Source organism: Rattus rattus, chromosome 2, assembly GCF_011064425.1.
Source record: "Rattus rattus isolate New Zealand chromosome 2, Rrattus_CSIRO_v1, whole genome shotgun sequence".
NCBI lineage: Eukaryota > Metazoa > Chordata > Mammalia > Rodentia > Muridae > Rattus > Rattus rattus.
This window is the reverse complement of record NC_046155.1, coordinates 178,797,317-178,819,195: the sequence shown is the minus strand read 5'-3', so window position 1 is coordinate 178,819,195 and position 21,879 is coordinate 178,797,317. Positions and strand designations below refer to the sequence as shown.

Sequence of the window (21,879 nt, the reverse complement as noted above, 5' to 3'; positions counted from 1 at the left end):
CTGATTGTAATATAATACACGTAATTTTGTAGATCAGTTATTATAAAAATTTGTTAGGAATTCCCATAAATCAATGTTTGAATAATAAATCTTTCTTTGCCAAGGTGGCATTTTCCATGATTTTTCAATGAGTAAAATATGGATGCTAATGTAGAATTTATTCCTTAAAGGGACATTATTAATGAACATATTTCTAGGAAGACTAACTTAGGCAAATGATAATTTTGTCAATGCTGATGTATTTTAGACCCATTCAACATCTGATTGAGGGAGAAGAATTCACAATTGTGAATGATGTAGTGCAGCTGCAAACACAAAATTTTCTTTTCTGAATTTATATTTTCAAGGAAGCAGCATAATTAAATCATATGTCTCCCAACTCAATATTACAGAATTTTCTGAGTACAGAACCTCAATCAGAAATGTACACTAAAAGGCAGTTTCTGAGAAAAATTAGGTAAATTCCAATATCAGTAGTTTTACCTATCATTTCTATAATTACAACTAATATCAGGTTGATATTATCTACAAACATATTTTATTTTAAGTTATTTTATTTATTTTTGGTTGTTAGTCTTTTATTTACAGTCCAGTCATTATACTCCAACCAGCACCTGCCTCCTGACTCTTCTTCATCCCATACCCCTCCCCAACTCCAAGATAATATCCCCAACTTTCAAAACCCCCAACCTTCCCTTAGCCTGGGGCCTCAAGTCTCTAGGGGGTTAGGTTGTCTTCTCCCACTGAGGCCAGACAATGTAATCCTATGCTTGATATGTGTCAGGGGCCTCAAATCAACTGCCTAGCAAGTGATTCAGTGTCAGCAAGATCTTGGTTGTCCTGGTTAGGTAAGACTGCTGGTCTTCCTATGGGTCACTCTTCTACTCAGCCAGCTTCTTCCAATTCATCCATAGGGGTCCCTGACTTCTGTGTATTATATGATATAATATTTTTGTGTTTCAGAAAGAAAAAGAACATTTCCACCTTAGCCTATTGGCCAATAGCTTAAAGAATAGCTGAAAATCAGTATTCTGTCATGTATGTGTTGTTACTGGAAATTAGAAAATGAGTTCTGATTTGCCATGAGAGCAAAATTATGAATAAAATTGTAATAATAATTTGAGAATTTTAGTTCTCCCACAGGAAACTAAGCTAGTGAATGTGTACAAGATTTTATGGACAATGTATGCAAGATTGGTAGATATGATATTTCTAGACATCACTATGGGTACCAGTGAGAGTGATTCTAAATCTAGATACATGCACTGTAACACAATATTTGGTGGGTATATACCATGTTTACATTTGATAGAAATTCTGAAATAATTTGTTCAGAAATATGATTTCTCCCTGATCTTTTGGATAGCATTTCTCTCTGGTCTCATTAAAATGATGTAAATCTTGGGTGCAAAGATGCATCCAAGCATCCCTGCACTGGATGCCAAGATGGAGAAAATCTCCACAGCAACCATGACCTTACCCTTGGTGCTGTGGTAGACAGGGAGGAAGGTGACCCAGACACTGCAGAACACCAGCATGCTGAAGGTCAAGAACTTGGCTTCATTGAATGTGTCTGGCAGATTCTTTGCCAAGAAAGCCACAGTGAAGCTTGCAAGTGCCAGGCAGGCCAAGTATCCCAGGACACAGTAGAATGCAGTTACTGAGCCTTTGTTGCACACAATGATGATATGGCCATGCTCAGTGTGTTCATCAATATCAACAAAGGGAGGAGAAACTGCTAGCCAGATTGCACACAGAATACATTGAAACAGGGAACATATGGGAATAATGTAGTTGAGTGTACCCAATACTAGGAAGTTTCTCAGCCTTCTTCCTGGGTTTGTGACTTTGAAAGCCAGAACCACAGTGATTGTTTTTGCCAAAATTGTAGAAATAGCCACAGTGAATACAATTCCAAATGTGACTTGCTGTAAGATGCAAGTTGCTCTGTTAGGATGGCCAATGAAGAAAAATGAGCAGAGAAAACAGAACAAGAGTGATGTGATTAATATGTAGCTGAGGATTCTGTTATTTGCCTTCACAATAGGAGTGTCATGGTGCTTCACAAAGACCCAAAATACCACAGCTGTTAATGCAGAGAAAAAGAAGGCTATGAAGGCAAGAGTCATTCCCAAGGGGTCTTTGTAGCTTAGAAACATCACATTTTTCTGAATGCATTTGTCCCGCTTTGTATTGGCATATTGGTATTCTGGACAATTCACACACTGATCCATATCTGATATCCAAAGGAAAGTTTAGTTAGTGCTGCATTTGAAATTTTCTTGAAAATGTATTTCAAGTAAGGGTCTTGAAACAGTCTTTGTATTACTGCCTTTGATGCTGAGAATTTAAGTTGAAGGACACTGCTGCCCAGAACTGCTTTTAATTCATAATGTTAATAAGATTTAAGAGAAAAGAAAAATCTTTTCTTTGTCTATTCAACAAAGTTAATACCAGTTGTTATCAGAAACAATGATTACCTAAACTACTTTTTGTTTCTTTGTTGATACCAAGTATAATTATTGAATTCAGAGAAGATAAATTTAGAAACCACACTGAGGTTGGGTATATTTTATAAATACAGAACCCTACACACACTCTTCTTTGAGATGATTGACTGTTTTATGAATATGTTCCCTATGAAACCTTGAGACTCTGACATCTACTGGAACAAGGCCTGTAACAGGTACTGGAGAATTCACTAGCTTGAAATTTTTAATAGAGAAACAACACTAAATTGAACAGTTAGGATGTGTATGTATGTCTATATATTTATATGCATGTGTTTATGTAAAAGTAAGAATTGCATTTTTGAATTTAAGTGCTTTCTGTCCTAAGTCATAAGAATTTGAAGAATGAAAGGTAGCATAATATTAATGTTTGAAGAGTAGAAAATATTAAAGAAATAAGCCCTCAGATTTATCCTCATCTGGCAATAAGTAAACAAAAGGTCTGATTATTGTTCATGAGGGGCAGTAATATTAACAATGATGGAAAAACTGTAGATACTTTGTAGAAAGAAGTCTTTCACTTTGGTTCCTTCTATTTTGGAATGCTGACCAAATTTCATTCTTGACTCATCTCCCTTCCTATGGGACTTTGTGTCTGTGAATGTACTCAAGTATGGCATCAGTATTGACAAATCGAATGAGCAATATAAAGGAGGAATCCTTGAGCAAGTACAAGACAGTATGTATTAACCAATAGTACCCTATTTCTATGTTTTAACTTCCATCATGAACTGTGTTTGTAATTGCACTTAGTTTTTATGTCATTTCAAAGAATGTTGATGTGCTTCCTTGGTTTTTCTGAATTCTTTTTGTGAAAGCAGTGCTAAGAGGAAAAATCATAGCTCTGAGTGCTTCCAAATAGAAATAGGAAAGAGCATATATTAGCAGCTTGATACCAAACCTAAAAGCTATAGAACAAAAAGAAGCAAATATACCGAAGAAGAGAAAAAGGCAAGAAATAATCAAACTCAGGGCTCAAAAATGAAAAGTGAGACATAACAACAGGATCTGAGGAAATTCAAAAAATCATCAGATCCTACTACAAAGCCTATATTCAACAAAACTTGAAAATCTGGAGGAAATGGACAATTTTCTAGACAAATACCAGATCCCAAATTTAAATCAGGATCTAATAAACCATCTCAATAACCCCATAACTCATAAGCAGATATTAAAAGTCTCCCAACAAAAGAGAGCCCAGGATCAGATGTGTTTAGTGCAAAATTGTATCAGACCTTCATAGAAGATCTCCTACCAATACTGTCCAAAGTATTCCACAAAATAGAAACAGACAGAGCACTACCCAATTCCTTTTATGAAGCCACGATTATGCTTATACTTAATCCACACAAAGACCCAAAAACAAATGAGAACTTCAGACCAATTTCTCTTGTACATATGGATGCAAAAATACTCAATTAAATTATTGCAAACCGAATCCAAGAACACAGCAAAATGCTCATCCATCAAGATCAAGTAGGTTTCATTCCAGGAATGCAGGGATGGTTCAATATATGGAAATCCATCAATGTAATCCACTATATAAACGAACTCAAAGAAAAAAAACATATGATCATTTCATTAGATGTTGAGAAAGCATTTGACAAAATTCAACACCCCTTCATGATAAAAGTCCTGGAAAGAATAGGAATTCAAAGCCCATACCTAAACATAGTAAAAGCCATATACAGCAAACCAGTGGCTAACATTAAACTAAATGGAGAGAAACTTGAAACAATCCCACTAAAATCAGAAACTAGACAAGGCTGCCCACTCTCTCCCTACTCATTCAATATAGTAGGCAAAATCCTAGCCAGAACAATCAGACAATCAAAAGTCAAAAAGATACAAATTGGAAAGGAAGAAGTCAAAATATCAGTATTTGCAGGTGATATGATAGTATACTTAAGTGATCCCAAAAGTTCAGCAAGGAAACTACTAAATCTGATAAACAACTTCAGCAAAGTGGCTGGGTATAAAATTAACTCAAATAAATCAGTAGCCTTCCTCTACACAAAAGAGAAACAAGCCGAGAAAGAAATTAGGGAAACGACACCCTTCACAATAGTTCCATATAATATAAAATGCCTTCGTGTGACTATAACCAAGCAAGTAAAAGATCTGTATGACAAGAACTTCAAGTCTCTGAAGAAAGGAATTAAAGAAGATCTCAGATGATAGAAAGATCTCCCATGCTCAGGAATTGGCAGGATTAATGTAGTAAAAATGGGCATTTTGCCAAGAGCAATTTACACATTCAATGCAATACCCATCAAAATTCCAATTCCATTCTTCATAGAGTTAGAAAGAGGAATTCGCAAATTCATCCAGAAAAAAAAAAAAAAAAAAAAAAAACAGGAAAGGGAAAACTACACTCAACAACAAAAGAACTTCTGGGGGAATAAGCATCCCTGACCTCAAGCAGTATTACAGAGCAATAGTAATAAAAGTGTATGGTATTAGACTGGTACAACCATTCTGGAAATCAGTCTGGAGGTTCCTCAGAAAATTGGACATTGAACTACCTGAGGATCCAGCTATACCTCTCTTGGGCATATACCCAAAAGATGCCCCAACATATAAAAAAGACACGTGCTCCACTATGTTCATCACAGCCTTATTTATAATAGCCAGAAGCTGGAAAGAACCCAGATGCCCTTCAACAGAGGAATGGATACAGAAAATGTGGTACATCTACACAATGGAATATTACTCAGCTATCAAAAAACAATGACTTTATGAAATTGTAGGCAAATGGTTGAACTGGAAAATATCATCCTGAGTGAGCTAACCTAATCACAGAAAGACATACATGGTATGTACTCATTGATAAGTGGCTATTAGCCCAAATGCTTGAATTACCCTAGATGCCTAGAACAAATGAAACTCAAGACGGATGATCAAAATGTGAATGCAGATCGCCCTGAGAGACACAGCCAGAATACAGCAAATACAGAGGCGGATGCCAGCAGGAAACCACTGAACTGAGAACAGGACCCCTGTTGAAGGAATCAGAGAAAGAACTGGAAGAGCTTGAAGGAGCTCGAGACCCCATATGTACAACAATACCAACCAACCAGAGCTTCCAGGGACTAAGCCACTACCCAAAGACTATACATGGACTGACCCTGACTCTGACCTCATAGGTAGCAATGAATATCCTAGTAAGAGCACCAGTGGAAGGGAAGCCCTGGGTCCTGCTAAGACTGAACCCCAGTGAACTAGACTGTTGGGGAGGGCAGCAATGGGGGGAGGGTTGGGAGGGGAACACCCATAAGGAAGGGGAGGGGGGAGGGGGATGTTTGCCCGGAAACCGGGAAAGGGAATAACACTTGAAATGTATATAAGAAATACTCAAGTTAATAAAAAAAAAAAGTGTATGGTATTGATACAGAGACAGTGAAATGGAATTGAAGACCCAGAAATGAGCCCACATAGCTATGGTCATTTGATCTTTGACAAAGGAGCTACAACCATCCAGTGGAAAAGAGAAAGCATTTTCAATGAATGGTGCTGGTTCAACTGGAGGTCAGCAGGTAGAATAATGCAAATTGATCCATTCTTATTGCTCTGTGCAAAGCTTAAGTCCAAGTGGAAAAAGGACATCCACATCAAATCAGATACACTCAAACTAACAGAAGAAAATGTAGTGAAGAGTCTAGATCACCTGTGCATTGGGGAAATTTTCCTGAACAAAACACCAATGGCTTATGCTCTAAGATCAAGAATCAACAAATGAGACCTCATAAAACTGCAAAATTTCTGTAAGGCAAAGGACATTATCATTAGGACAAATTGGCAACCAACAGATTGGGAAAAGATCTTTACAAATCCTACATCTGATAGAGGCCTAATATCCAACATATACACAGAACTCCAGATGTAAGACTCCAGGTAGCCAAATAACAGTATTAAAAATGGGGTACAGATCTAAGCAAAGAATTCTCAGCAGAGGAATATCGAGTGGCTGAGAAGTACCTAAAGAAATGCTCAACATCCTTAGTCTTCAGGGAAATGCAAAAACAACCCTGAGATTCTACCTCACACTAGTCAAAAAAGCTGAGATCAAACAATCAAGTGACAACAGATGCTGGTGAGGATGGAGGAAAAAAGGAACACTCCTCCAATATTGGTGGGATGGATAACTGTCACAACCACTCTATGCCTTATTTATAATAGCCAGAAGCTGGAAAGATCCAACATGGCCTTCAACAGAGGAATGAATACAGAAAATGTGGTACATCTACATAGTGGAATGCTACTCTATCAAAACCAATGACTTCATAAAATTCATAGGGTAATGGATTGAACTAGAAATTATCATCCTGAATGAGAGAACCCAATCACAGAACAACATACACAGTATGCACTCAGTGATAAGTGAGTATTAGCCCAAAATGTCTGATTACTCAAGATACAGACCACAGACCACATGAAGCTGAAGAAGAATGACCAAAGTGCAGATGCTTCACTCCTTCTTCAAAGGGTAACAAAAATATTTATAGGAGTGGAAGTGGAAGCAAAGATTGGAACAGAGACTGAGGGAATGGCCATCACAGCCTGCCCTACATGGGGATAAAGCCACCAAAACTAGATACGATTTATGAAGCTAAGAATTGCACGCTGACAGGAACCTGATGTGGATGTCTTCTGAGAGACACAGCCAGCGCATGTCAAGTACAGAGACGAATGAGAGCAGTAAACTATTGAACTGAGAATGGGATCCCCATTGGAGAAATTTGAGAAAGGATTCAAAGAGCTGAAGAGGCTTGCAACCCCATAAGAAAAATATTGCCAAACAACCAGAGCTCCCGAGCACTAAACCACTATCCAAAAGAAATGGATGTACCCATGGCTCCAGCTGTATATGGCTTTTTGGGCACCAAAGGAAGGAGAAGCCCTTGGTCTTTCCAAGGTTTTATATGCAGTGTATGGGAATGTTGGGGGGGATTGGCATGAAGTGGGGAATGGTGAGGGAAACACCCTTATAGAAGAAGGGGGAGGAGATATGAGGCTTATGGACAGGAAACCTGGAAAGTGAACAACACTTAAAATGTAAATAAAATATATCCAATAAAAAAAATCCTTGCACAATATGTTCTGTGATGGTAATTGCACTTAATTTTTATGTCATTTCAAAGAATGTTGATGTGCTTCCTTGGTTTTCAGAATTCTTGTCTAGAATAAGGCATGTGTGGAGAGGTATGTTTTTGATAAGTTGCCTAAAAGCCTAAGAATTTGAGTAAGCTATAAATAGTATATTTTCCTCTCCCATGGAACCTGAGTTCACTTCCCAGCACCCATGTCAGATATTTCACAAGAGCATGTGAATGTAACTATAGGGGTATTATTTCCTCGTATTACCTTAACCTATGTTACACATCCTACACAGATGAGCTACTAATGTAATAAAAATATTTTATGGATTTTTTGTGGAACTCATTGATGTAAATATTAATACTTATTTTTTACGTCGAAAGGAATTTCAGTACACTTATAAAAATCTTTTCTAGCACAGTGCATAGTGGGTCGCATGCCTTCAAAAGACATCTTCCGAGTACGTTGCTTGGTTGTACTACATGCATCACGGGAATAAACTCAGATTGTTCTTCTTAGCAACAAATGATTTAAATGATTTAAATGAGCATCCAATCTTATCGCTTACTTCTTAGATTCATATCCCATCTTGCTTTGACCATGGCCATCAGAATATTATACTACTTATCAGTTTCTCATGAATTTGCAACTACATTCATATTATATATTAATTTTTGAGAGAGCATGGATTTTGTGCCTAGCAGTCTCATGAACTAGTCCAGTAGATTTGATATTATATTCAGTTCTTCATGTTCTATATCTATATGGTGTGCATAATCATATGTATATCAGAAGTATTAATGGAATATGACAAGATTAAATTTTTTAAAAAGTGACTAAAGTCTAATGTACATGTGGTTTTACAACAGATGAATTGTTCGAAAAATCTTGTGGGGAATTTCCTCAAATTGCATTTTTATTTTCTAAAGTATTTCTTTGTCAAATTGCAACCTGACATGAATTTGCAATGAATCAATATGTGGTCCTTGGCACAAGGAGTGTGTGTGTGTGTGTGTGTGTGTGTGTGTGTGTGTGTGTGTGTGTGTGTGTCTGTGTGTGTTCATTTGTTTTTGTCAGGATTTTGTTAATTTTTTTCTATCTAACTAGCAAATTATAAAAGTGATATGTTTTATATTTTCAATTGCCATTTAGTTGAATTTATCATGCCAGTGTGGCAGACAAAGAATATATATTCTCAGGATTTATCAGAGCAGGAAACACTCACTTGTCTCATTAGAAATTTCATTTTCAGGGCAGAGACTGCAAACGAAACAGCAGGCTGCCATTCCCTCCTTCCAGAATCTTCTGTATCCAGGACTACAATCTGCACTGCACACAGAGGATGGCATCTGAGAAAAATTCAGATACATTCTCACATGAGATTTCACTATTTCTTTTATGTTCTATGTTAGCACATAAAGATTTCAACCAGCTTATTTATCTACACCAACTGATTGGCATTTCAATTTTTCTATTGTGACCAGCTATGAATATTGGAAATACATTGAAGAAATGTTGGATTGTTTCAGAAAGTCTAGTAATACAAGGGGAAAAAAAGATAGCGCTGTGCAAAAACTACAGAGATTGCAACCTGATGTTTTTTAGGTAATTATTTTCAAGTTGGCTCTAAGTACTGTGAAAAAACAGAGGGAACTCGAATTGAGATATGTTCTCAGCCCACACCAGACTGTCCTCATATGTTTGAAGCATTTTCTTAATTGTTAATTGATATAGGAGTGCCTATATCACTGTGTATGATTCTTTTAAGATCCATGCTTCAGTTCCAGGTTCCATCATCCCACACTTGTCTTTCTATGCTAAATGCCCTAAGTCCAATCACCCCTTGTCCCTCACTTTGCTTATGATCAAAGTTTAATTCAAGCAACAGAGAAGCAAATTAGTATTGAATACACTTGAAACAGGAAATATATGTCCTAAAAACATATATAGAAAATATGATCTCTAATAAATTAGTATTACAAAGCATGAAATATTGTATATAAAAATAGTGGAATAAGCTGACACTGGTTTAATGTGGTTGGGAGTAAAAAATTAATGTGTCATGACCTTGAATATGGAGTGTTCATAGGGTCAAAATGCTCTACAGTGGCTGCGAATTCTGGAAAATGCTGGGTAAATTAGGTGGTTTAAAATTAATTCAAGTTTTGGAGAATTCTTTCGATGTTTTTGATATTAATGAAACAGGGCTTTACCATAAAGTATTGGTAGATTAATACTCCAAATGAAGATCAGCACACATTTTCCTTTTTTCCCCCATCACTTTATTTAGATTTATGTTAATATTTTGCAATATTTTAAAGATTATTTTGAATTTAAATAAGGAAAATGGGCTTATGTTTGTCCTTTATGTTAATTTATTTTAAGGTAGTATCTCCATATCACATTTGGCTCATTTGGACACACAATATCTGGCAGACAGGCAAGAAATTCTCAGACCTCTGCCTTTAAAGTGTGTGGATAAAAACATGAAGCAACAAACCTTGGCATTATTTCTGACTTTCATGGATAATAATTTTCCATATAATAATAAAACATGTCACATAGACATGTTTTCTTCCTCTTCTATCACTTGTTTAGTTTCTTTAACTCTACATGAGTGTTGGGCTTGGTTAAGAGGCAATTCTGAATATTTTTGAAGAATAATTCTTTGAACCATGGATTAAATCTTTGAGGAAATTCTGTCTGATATCAGAGAATGATCTTCCTCTTTTGTGTTGTATTGTTTTTGGTAGTGTTATAGTCAAGAATGATTCCAGACATATCCATCCAAGTGTTGTTCTCTAATTTCCTTTTCCCTCTTATTGCCTAGTATAATGTTTTCCTCTATTTATTTTATAAAAATGTTCTCTTCTTGTATGTGATTGCGTCTTCCATATTATGTAGTCAAACAAGGCATGTCTTAAAAAATAAATGAGCCTTGTTGTCTTTGATATCATTTAGAGAATGTAAACAAAAATATTCAATTATAACTGAAAATTACTTGTTACTTTTGTCAGCTTTCTGTTATTGCTCTATTTGAAGTGTTTTAAAAGCCATTTCTTTGTCTGCTTTTCTAGTGCTGTCTATATGTTCCTTTCATTTTTTGTTCATCTTACTTAAAGAGTCAAGGAGTTTTTCAAGTTTATTTAAAAGTGATTTTTCTATGAATATGAATTTCTGTAAATGTGTTCATTAATGAACCTGATAAGTGACTTTCTATTATACCAATTTTGGGTATAATAACAGGTGTTAGCAATTATGACTCTTAGTGTTTCATATCTGTAATATTAATCTCACTCTTATTTACATCTCTTCCACAGGTTTAAGGGAAGGGAGGAGATTACTGTGAAATAACAACAATAATATGAAGAAAATATTGTACAAGTTAAAGAAAAGAATATCAAACTTTGGTAAAGAACAGTTTATATTTATTAAATTTCAGAAATGTTTCTGATATGACAAAGGTATATTTTATGCAGGTGTGAAAAATTGCCAACCAACCAGAGCTCCTTGGGACTAAATCACTACCCAAAGGCTATATATGGAGAGACCCGGGGCTCCAACTGCATGTGTAGCAGAGGCTAGCCTTGTTGGTCACCAGTGGAAGTGGAACTTGGTCCTGACAAGGTTGGGCCCCCCGTACCAAGGGACTGTCAGGAGGGCAGTGGTAAGGGGGCAGGTGGATGGGAGGGACACACTTATGTCAGGGAGGAGGGAATAATGGGCTTATGGACAGGAAATGAGGAAAGGGAATAACATTTGAAATGTAAATAAAGAAATATATCCAATAAAAACATGAAAAAAGAAACATTATATAGAAGAATAAAAATTGGTTCCTGATGTAGCAAAATATTTCACTATAATATGCTGCAGTGAATCCACCTGACCGTGTATTAAAAAACAATAAGTTAGTACACACCCACCTTTCTACTTCCTGTAGCCAACTCAATCATGTCTACATATAGGTGAAAGTGCCTGCCATGTGGAAAATATGGGCTGAACTTTCCTATCTTCACCTTAAAACCAATGTGCTGAGAAAAATTCCAAGTGTGAAAAATGTTATAGTCTTCTTGCAGTATTTCTCTCTCTTTCATAATCACTTTGTCCCCAAGAGGATTAGTGAAGTGGGTCTTTCTGAGAAAGGAGTTTATCTAAAATGAAAGCATTGTACTATAATGTATAAACAATTCCTTCAAGGCATAAAAGGAATTCCAATTTCATGGTAAAGGCAACATTGTTGCTCACTTCTATACTCAGAGAGATAAATGTACATGTACAAAGCAGCACAAATATGAACACTGATACACAGAAAGGGTAAAACTTATACATCTACACAGTGAGAAAGATACATTCATACATATAAACAAATTTCTATAGATGGAACTGAATATAAACACTTTTTGTGTTTGATTTCTCTCAGTAATCCAAGTAAGTTACCCACAGCCTACACTGGGAGCAGGATTACAGGAGAACACTAATGAAAACCTTTCCTTAAAATGATTTCCATATAACTGACACACACACACACACACACACACACATATATATATATATATATTCATCTACTTATAGAGAATATTCATGAGGAAGTACTGTTTATATCCATCCAATATCAGAAGGATATGCTGATGGGTATTCAGACACTCTGTATGGAACCACAAATTTTCATTGATAAGGTTTGCCTTCTTTTTACACTGTCTTTTATAATAGTCAAGATTTCCTTTTCTTTAGGAAAAATGTTCAGAAGCCTATTTATTTTGGAAAATACTTCCTGTTGTATTAATTGTGGGCATATGAGAGTCTCTAAATGGCTGTGCAATTGATGACACCAAACATCATCCAATAAAAGAAACTCTACCTTAAAGCAGTGAGAACTGGCTCCTTTCCCATTGTCTATTGCCTGATTATCAACCAGGTGCAGATTCATCTCATGGAGTGCATGGGCCATGGCATATACAGCATTATATATATCCTGACTTCCATCACTAAAGACCATGTCAAACGTCTGCTCCATTAACCATTCCAATGAGGCACTGGATGAATAGTTCTTCAATATTTTACAGTTAGATGCTGAGGCTTCATAGTTAAAATATTTCCACTCTGGCATTACTAGATGCAAATCAGTGCTTCTAAGATGGTACCATGTCTGTACAAAATTTTTAAAGCCTGAAATCTCCCCATGGCTGTGTAGAAAAGTAAGAGTCCCATAGAATGTGTCATGAGTTAAATCTTTCTTACTGGTAGGGAAATTCATTTCTTTTGTGGTGACCCATATTCTCTGGATAACTGGAGATTCCCACATTCTGAAGCTCAACTCAATAATACTGTCTGTTTTCCCATAAATGATAATAACGTTTGTGGATGACATCACAATTTGGTTGTAGTACATTTCAGTTTTATGATAGAATGAACTCTCATCGATTGCCAGCATGCTCACAAATGCAAAGCAAATTTCCTTGATTTTGCTCTCTTTTTTCAACTCAGAGAGAAATTGATTGCCTTGATCATCATCTGAGATGAAAAGGCCGACCCAGTTCCACTTGAAATAAAGTAAGAAGGAGACCATTGCCAAAGCTAGGGATGTGTCCTTTGGGTTCATCTGATAGAGATATGGAAATTGTTCATTATCACTGAAGGTGGAATGGAAAGGTCCATAGGTAAGCTGAAGGAACTACAACACAGAGAGCAGCATGAGGTGTAGTGCACTTAACAATCTTGTAATCGTATTTACCTCCAAACAGTTCATTACCTGTGCCTTTTCACCTCATCTCTGATTCAAATGAACAAATTTGGAATCCTGGAACATCCACTTCTAATGGGATCCCTAGCAAGCATAGTTCTTTGACATAGATATAACAAAATGTTGGAATTATTGACTTTCTGTCTTTCAGTTTTATTCTTGATATCTATGTTTTCACTGTTTGGAGGGAGTATACTATTTTTACAACTTGGAATCTTTGACTAATTTTTTAATGGCATTTGTGCCTTGATCCAGAAACACTTTTTCTAAGATTTAACAGGAATGTCCTATGCATAATACGCTTTAGTTTTTAGGGAAAAATATTCTTATCTTGCCCTTCTTGAACGTACTCCTTGTATACTAGATGATATGATTCACATAAAATTGCCAGAGACCTCCGTTTTAGGATAAGACTCCAAAATACACTTGGAATTTCTGCCTCTGTGTCTCCTCCAGAAACAGATAATCAGAACAAAGTAAATTTAAAAATATAAACAAGATTTGGCAGCCTAAAATGTTAGCAGCAGATTAGATTTAAAAAATCATACTACTAAATACTCAGGTAATTTAGGGGCAAAATAAATAGGACTCATAATTTTATCTCTTGAGGAAAATATGCAGAAACAAATTTAGATTGGATGGAGTTATCTCCTCCATATAAAGTATCTTCTAATGCTGGAATAATAATCCTGTGTAAAAATATGAAAGAACCAGGTATCAGAACACCACAATGACTCTTTCCACTATGTTCATAGCAGCCTTATTTATAATAGCCAGAGGCTGGAAAGAACCCACATGCCATTCATCAGAGAAATGGAGACAGAAAATGTGGTACATCTACACAATGGAATATTACTCAGCTATCAAAAACAATGACTTTATGAAATTCATAGGCAATTGGATGAAACTAGAAAATATCATCCTGAGTGAGGTAACCCAATCACTAGAAAACACACATGGTATGCACTCATTGATTAGTGGGGATATTAGCCCAAATGCTCAAATTATCCAAGATGCAATGCACGGACCACATGAAACTCAAGAAGGATGACCAAAACTTGGATGCTTCACTCCTTCTTAAAACGGGAACAAAAATATCCATAGGAGAGGAAAAGGAGGCAAAGTTTAGAGCACAGACTGAAGGAACAGCCATTCAGAGCCTGTACCACCTGTGCCCCATATATATACCAGCACCAAAACTAGATAAAATGGATGAAACTAAGAATTGCATCCTGAGAGGAAGAGGATGTAGATCTCTCCTGAGAGACACAATAAGAACATGTCAAATACAAAGGCAAATGCTAACAGCCAACAACTGAACTGAGAATGGGACCCCCATTGGAGGAATTAGAGAAAGGACCAAAAGAGATGAAGGGGCTTGCAACCCCATAAAAACAGCAATGCCAATCAACCAGAGCTTCTAGGGACTAAACCACTACACAAAGACTATACATGGACTGACCCTGGGCTCCAACTGAGTATGTAGCAATGAATAGACTTAGTGGGGACCAGTGGAAGGGGGAGCCTTTGGTCATGCCAAGGTTGGACCCACACTGTACAGGATTGATGTGGGGGGCGATATGGGAACATCCTTATGGAAATGGAGGAGAGAAGGTTAGAGGGCTGATGGACAGGACCTGGGAAAGGGAAAACATTTGAAATGTAAATAAGAAATACTCAATTTAATAAAAATGGGGTAGGGGGAGTTGCATTACAGACGAGATGTTTGTAGAATATAATTCTGTTCCATCACAGTTTTTCACTGATGACAAAACTTATAATAGCACCATGATTATAAATGTAACTAGGTTATTTCACAGCTTAACACTGATAATCTAAATTTATGACCGTGATGATGATAACACATATCTGGGGACTGAAATGTTGTGTTCTATGTTTTAAACAGCAAGAAACAATCTCTGCTTACTGAGATTTGTTTAAATAAAGAAATTCTCTGACTGCCTGTCAGTCAAGCTACAAGATTCTCTCTACTACCATGCCAACAAATTCTTCATGGCTTTCTCTATTACTCCTTTGTGGAATCTGTGGAGTTCTGGGGGTGGCGCCTTGCAGAAGGCCTATAATGTCTATGCTTAGTAAGTACCAAGTACCCTGGAACTACATAGCTTGACATGCACATAAGTCCAATCCCATTCATTAACTTTCTTAATATCTATCAAAGTCTCCCAAAGAGACATGATGGTAATAATTCCTGGCCCATTTCTAGCCATTTTCTCCTTCACAATAGTCATATAAATACCAAAGCAATGTAGGCTATGAGGCAGACTGTCCTTGTCCACGCTACAGTGTCTCTGCATTACTGCTCCAGGATCATTTGACCATCTCAAATTTTTTTCAGGATCATGTCATACAGAATGCCATATTGGTTCCCCAGTGCTGAGATGATAGGCAGAGAATGATGTACTCTTTCTCATCAATTTCTGTGACAGTGTGGTGACAGTCCTCTACATGGGGATATTTAGTTATTTTAGAAAGCAATTTTTTTTCTTGTAATATAGTATATGTCAAAATTTAGTCCTGATAAGACAGCTTCACTCTTGACAATTGCTAGCTATGCAACTGTTTCCTCCTGAATTTGCACTCTGAAATTGTTCCCTTCTTCTATTCTTGGAATAAAGAGATGAATCCACATTTTGACCATGTGATGCTTCAAGATCAGCAGCTGAAACTAGGGTGTTTCTGAATAATGTCCACAAGCTTCTGGTTGTTTGTCAACATCCCATTGGTCATCACAAACATCTTGGTTCCTTGGAAGGCCCCTTTACATTCATTCATTCTGCACTTCTTGCTAGTGGGACTGTCCAGTACATCATGGCTATTGGTGAGGAGAATGGGTTCAAGAACTGCAATGATATTTTCTGAGGGAATTTGACTTAGGTCATGGATATTTAGTATTGGTTCCTTCAGGCTCTAATATCTTCTTTGGGATAAAAAAAATTGACACCATGTCTTCTGCCTCACTTGTGATCTTCTCCCTTAAAAAAATCAAACTTGAGCTTCACTCCCTGATTCACCTTCAGCAACTAGACCATGGCCGGGGCAGGCCATGCCTGCCCCACTGGGTACTGGATGAGCTGTTGGCTTCAGAAAGAGCCTCGGAGGAACCTGAGGAATCTCCCCCTCTCCTCAGAACCTAGGAATCGGGTGTGCTCCTTGGCTTGCTCATTACTTTCTAGTTCCCTCCCTCTGTGCCAGCTGGCCACCTACCTGCCTGCTGCCTGATAGCTCTCTCTCTCTCTCTCTCTCTCTCTCTCTCTCTCTCTCTCTCTCTCTCTCTCTCTCATTTCCCTATTCATGCCTCTCTGGTACTAGAGTCTAACGAAAGTCTCATCTAGTTCTGTAATGCGTTTACTTCTTTTTCTCAGGGCTCAGGAACACTTTTATCTCCTACCCAAACATACTCCACCCAGCCTGTCATAATTTCTGGAAAACTCCGTTTGTGCACCATATTGGCACAAGAATAATTGTGGGCTTCTGTTTTTACTTCCCTTCTCACACTCTTTCCATGCTTTAGGTTTTGTGTTTTCTACATTTTGATGATTAGTTGGGTAAAAGCTGGAGGAACTATAGGGAAAATGTTTAGGTGTCTTTTAGCAACAGGGGGAGTGGAGATGGAAGGGATATCTTTTACTGTCATAGGCTAGTGTCTCTTGTATGTGTCAGATTTTGGATCCTCCCTGCCTGCCCTGGTGATGCCTTAGAGCTTGACACCTACATCCTTCCCACCTTGACCCTGACCATGACAAAGTGATATCTTAGGCCTTTAGCTGCATGCCTACAGCTTCTTTGGGTGTTTATATAGCTGGGGTATTCACATAAACATGTGTACACATGAACATTCACATAGGGATATGCATACGTGCTTCCTGCTCCATTATGCAACACTCTTTCCTTGTTGCACCACCACCCCCTCAAACCCTGTTACATACAACACCTCAGCAGGTTATAGTTGCCTTAGTTGTTTCTCAGTTATGCTTTCTGTTTGATTGCTCCTCTGCCCCTTCTTCCTTGGATGAAATGTAAAATTTTTTACCAAGTCAAGATGAGAAATTATTAAAAATACAGCTAATTTGACCTCCTTCTAGCGCTGAAAAAAAACTGTGGTTTATAATAACTCACACTAGGAGATAAGAAGATGTTCAAGTGTATCCAGAAACTATAAGATGTTATCCAATGCGGTCCTGTAAGTAGAAATGTACACATAGTCTCTTCATTACAGAAATAATTAGGGATAGGCCTAAAATATATTTCATTAAATAAATAGGGTGTAGGTAATGTAGTTTGTCCATCGCAAAGGCCCAAAGGGTATTTTATGATCAAAGACATATTTGGTAAAAGATCAGGATTCCTGTTGATTTCATCAATTGAAAAGGCCAATGCCAAAGCATATTTGTGGTTTTTTGTTGTTTTTCTGTAAAAGAGTAGAGTGTTTATTATTGCCAGATATCTATACATGATCATTCGATCTCAGTAAAAGCACCATACTGTACTGGAAATTTGTGCATCTAAATACTAAAGATGGAACCTAATTGCTTTGTGGTGAGATTGGGTTGACATGAGAACCTAGAAAATCGCAAACACTTTATAATTTCTTACACTGTGTCTCCCATACATAAAAAAGAATATGATCCTTTCCAAAGACATATTTATATATTTATTTTTCAATGCTTGATCAGGATGTATAGGGAATACCACAGATATGAACAAATTAGTAATTCTGATCATGTCTTCATTTTGAAATTATTGAGCAATATAAAAACACATGTGTTATGAGAGCCATTGAGTTCATGATATTTTCTTGTGAAATTAACTAAATTAGTGAAGGAAGTGAAAATATGATTTATCAGTAAATAATATTCTTTCTGCAGCATTTGGTTCCTATACTTACAATCACTTTATTTACTGGCCAATATTCTTAACATGTCACCTCACATCTATCCAGAGCCTGTTAATTTTTTCTTTCAATCTTTTGCTGAAAGAAAATCTTTTCTAAAATTTTACATTTAAATAGCTTTAAATATCAAGCATGTATTTGGTAAAGGATAGATGCCTATACATATGTTTGTATGTATTTGAGCAAGAATTATTTAAGTTATCAGAGGACAATATTTCCAAATGTTTTATAAGATATTTTGCTGTAGATTATCTTTGTTTCAAATGTGCAGGAATGAAGTTGTGGTAAGTACTCAGTACAGAGACTATGGATTTGTCCCACCACCTAATCATCATTCACCTACTTTCTATTTACAAATGAATGTGATATATTCACTCTGGGTACTTCTCATCATTATAAATTATTTCTAGGAAACATCTTTGATAACCTTTCCAATTACTTTAAAACAACACGAGCATCCTACCAGCAGCTAGGAAAATAAGGAAATTAATGTGCTATTTTGCATGCTCCAGTATTATATGTTTATAAAATAGAAGAGATTCTTCTGTAAATTGTATAGAATATGTTCATGCTTTGTAATAAATGTAGGCCACATGATAGTGAGATTAATACTATATTGTATTTATGTTCATCTAATGATCATGAAATTCATAGGCAAATGTATAGATCTAGAAAATATCAGCCTGAGTGAGGTAAACCAAACACCAAAACAGACACACCTGTTTTTCACTGATTGATAAGTTTATATTAGCTCAAAACCTCGGGATACCCAAGACAAAATCCACAGACTACATGAAGCTCAAAAGAAAGACAACCAAAGTGTGGATGCTTCTGCCTTTTTTAGAATGGGGAACAAAACTATTCACAGGAGGATATATGGAGACAAACTTTGGAGCAGAGACTGAAGGAAAGGCCATCCTGAGAATGCCCCACCTGGGAAAATAGCACTCATACAGCCAGCAAACCCAGACAATGCTGATACCAAGAAGTGTAAGCTGACATGAGCCTTATATAGCTGTCTCTTGTGAGGCTCTGCCAGAACATGGCAAATACAGAGGCAGATGCTCTCATAAAGCCATTGATCTGAGAACAGGGTCCCCATTGGAGGAGTTAGAGAAAGAATTGAGGGATCTGAACTGGTTTACAACCCCACAAGAACCACAATACCAACCAACCAGAGCACTAAGGGACTAATCCACCATCCAAAGAGTACACATGGTGGACAGACACATGCCTACAGCTGCTTATGTAGCAAAGGAAGATATTGTTGGGCAAAAATGGGATGAGAAGCCCTTGGTTCAGCCAGGGTTCAATGCACCAGTGTAGTTGCTTGAGTGAGGGAACTCCCTTTTAGAAGCAGAGTAGTGGAGATGGAAAAGGGCTTTATGGACAGGGACCCAGGAAACAATGTAAAATTTGACATATAAATTTTAAAAAAATCCTAAAAAAGGATAATATCTCCTGTCACATTCTTGCAATTTCATATAATCTGATTAGTAAATACTAAACATGTACCTATATATTTAATAATTAAATTTAAGGTAAATACAATCACCCTTACACCAAAAATTTTACTCCTGTGTTGGTTTCCTTCTATACTCTATAAAATAGGTCATTTTAGAATATTCTTTATTGCCACACAAAGAAAAAAATCTCAATTAAAAATTTTAGTAATACACAAGAGAAATTTGAGAGTAGCTTTTGTGTAATGCTCAAACTCCTTGTACAACTAAACTTAAACAAATATCTGTTACTTAAGCTTTCTGTGTAGCTTAGCATTTTAAGGGCTCTGTTTTAAAATTATATTCAATCCACAAAACAGATATTAATACCATGGATGTGATCCTATGTTTGTTGCAATTACTGAAAAATGTCCCACAAGATATAAATATCATATAAAGGGTTAGAGATTAACAAAGTTAGACATGAAAAGAGAAGACACATTTATTAAATAATGACAGAAAACCCTAATAGACAATCCTATTCCATTGTTCTAAAATGTTCCACTATCCTACACCACAACTCTTACCCATGTCTGTGACAAGGGACATAAACAGTCGCCATTGTTATTGATAGCCTTATTATTCAAAGAATGCAGACATATAATTTAATTCCATATGTTAAAAAGGTTTTACTCTAAAGAGAGAGGGTCAAATGGAACTTAATAAAATATAAAAACCAGTGATTGTACATGATCAATGTGAAGCACTAAGCTACAGCACTTTTATATTTTATCTTTAAAAACACTTGGATGCATTGCTCACTAATGACATAAATATATATATCCAGGCATTCATATTCTGAGTGTAAAAATCTCTTTCCAAACATGATGAAGTATTAGAAGGCAAAAAATAACCACATGCAATGATTTTGATAGAGTAAGTTTGCATGTATGTGAAGTCCCTGGCAATTATATGCCCCAGGAATATTACTGGAACCAGCATACTCTCTAGGAGCAACACACTGACGGAAGGACTGTCAGTAGAGTTCATTTTTCTGAACATAGTTGGGATTAAACACACTGAATTATTACAGGATCTATTTCGATAAGTCATCACTGCCTAGAGTCCAACATATACTGTTCTTAGGAGAGTTCTAAGTAAAGGGTCAGTGTAGAGAGTCCTTTATTCCTCACCTTCCAGGCTTTAAATCAGAGGTCACCTGGAAGAAAAACAAAACCTTCTCTGGATTAATTAAAAGGAGAAATTAGGATAGAATCTGTCAAAGATTTAAGCTTGCTTCTTGGTGTTCAGATTAGAAACAAGACAGAAGACTCAAGGATTTGCTAAATCTTCATCCTCAGAGCACTTAAGAAATATTGACATTGTCATTTACATGGAAAATACAAATACACTTACAGGATATTAAGAGACTGGTTGAAATAATCCTTTTCCGTAGGCATCTGAACTGCTTCAAGGATGAAGGAACAAGTTATGCTCAAGTCTTTATCCGTAACTTCATTCAAATTTACTCTCCAAAAGCACTTGGGATCAATGAAATTTGTCATGAGCAGTGGAATGTTAAGGAAGAAGAAGACTACTGTCAAAATGAACATTTTTTCCTGCCTTAAACATGGGCAGTATGAATATGATGTGGCATGCATATCAGCATATCAAATTTCTACCATCTTTTATTTCTCTTGGCAAAGGAGAGGTTTGTTGCATTCTCATGATTCATTTTTTTTCCTGATTGTTCTGAATCCCTGGAGGAATCTTAAACAGTCTCTTCCCTGGGGCTCTGCAACTGGTGTCCACAGCCAATATAATAAATAAGGAGCAGTAAATACTTAGGAGGATAATTCTTTCTCAGGCTCCATGATATCATTCGTAAATGCATGAAGAAAGCCCTTTTGTTCAAATTTGGTCCGTGGAAAGTTTCAATAAGGTGTTTATGTGGACCCAATTTGAAATGATGTCAGTGGATTGTATCAGAAAGTCCGCAGTGAGAAATCAAGTAATGGTACAATCAGAGCCACTCGGGACACACAAGACATTGTATTACAAAGTCCAAGTCAGAAAGCCAGTGTCATGTTTATACTCAAAGAAATCCAAAAACCATGTACAATGTGGATCCTTTCACATCAGTGATATGAACAGAATATCTAAACAAGGTCTCTG

The 21,879-nt window shown here is 36.6% G+C and overlaps 1 protein-coding gene and 1 pseudogene across 4 annotated transcripts; both read right to left on the bottom strand.

The window, feature by feature from the left end:
- Positions 1-541: 541 nt before the first annotated feature.
- On the bottom strand, positions 542-21,325 carry LOC116894571 (vomeronasal type-2 receptor 116-like). 4 transcript variants are annotated; one of them, XM_032896288.1, is made up of 6 exons: positions 21,121-21,325; positions 17,488-17,779; positions 12,466-13,206; positions 11,531-11,758; positions 8,833-8,956; positions 542-2,236 (listed from the first exon to the last, which is right to left on the bottom strand). In XM_032896288.1, the coding sequence occupies exons 1-6, from the start codon at positions 21,315-21,317 to the stop codon at positions 1,332-1,334; spliced, it is 2,487 nt and encodes an 828-aa protein (XP_032752179.1). In that variant the 5' UTR covers positions 21,318-21,325; the 3' UTR covers positions 542-1,331. The 4 variants fall into 4 exon arrangements, with proteins under 4 accessions (XP_032752179.1, XP_032752177.1, XP_032752180.1 ...); XM_032896286.1 differs by having other exon boundaries at positions 1,332-2,236; positions 12,466-13,278; positions 21,121-21,317; XM_032896289.1 differs by having other exon boundaries at positions 1,332-2,086; positions 12,466-13,278; positions 21,121-21,317.
- LOC116894572 lies at positions 15,649-16,400 on the bottom strand (annotated as a pseudogene).
- Positions 21,326-21,879: the final 554 nt, after the last annotated feature.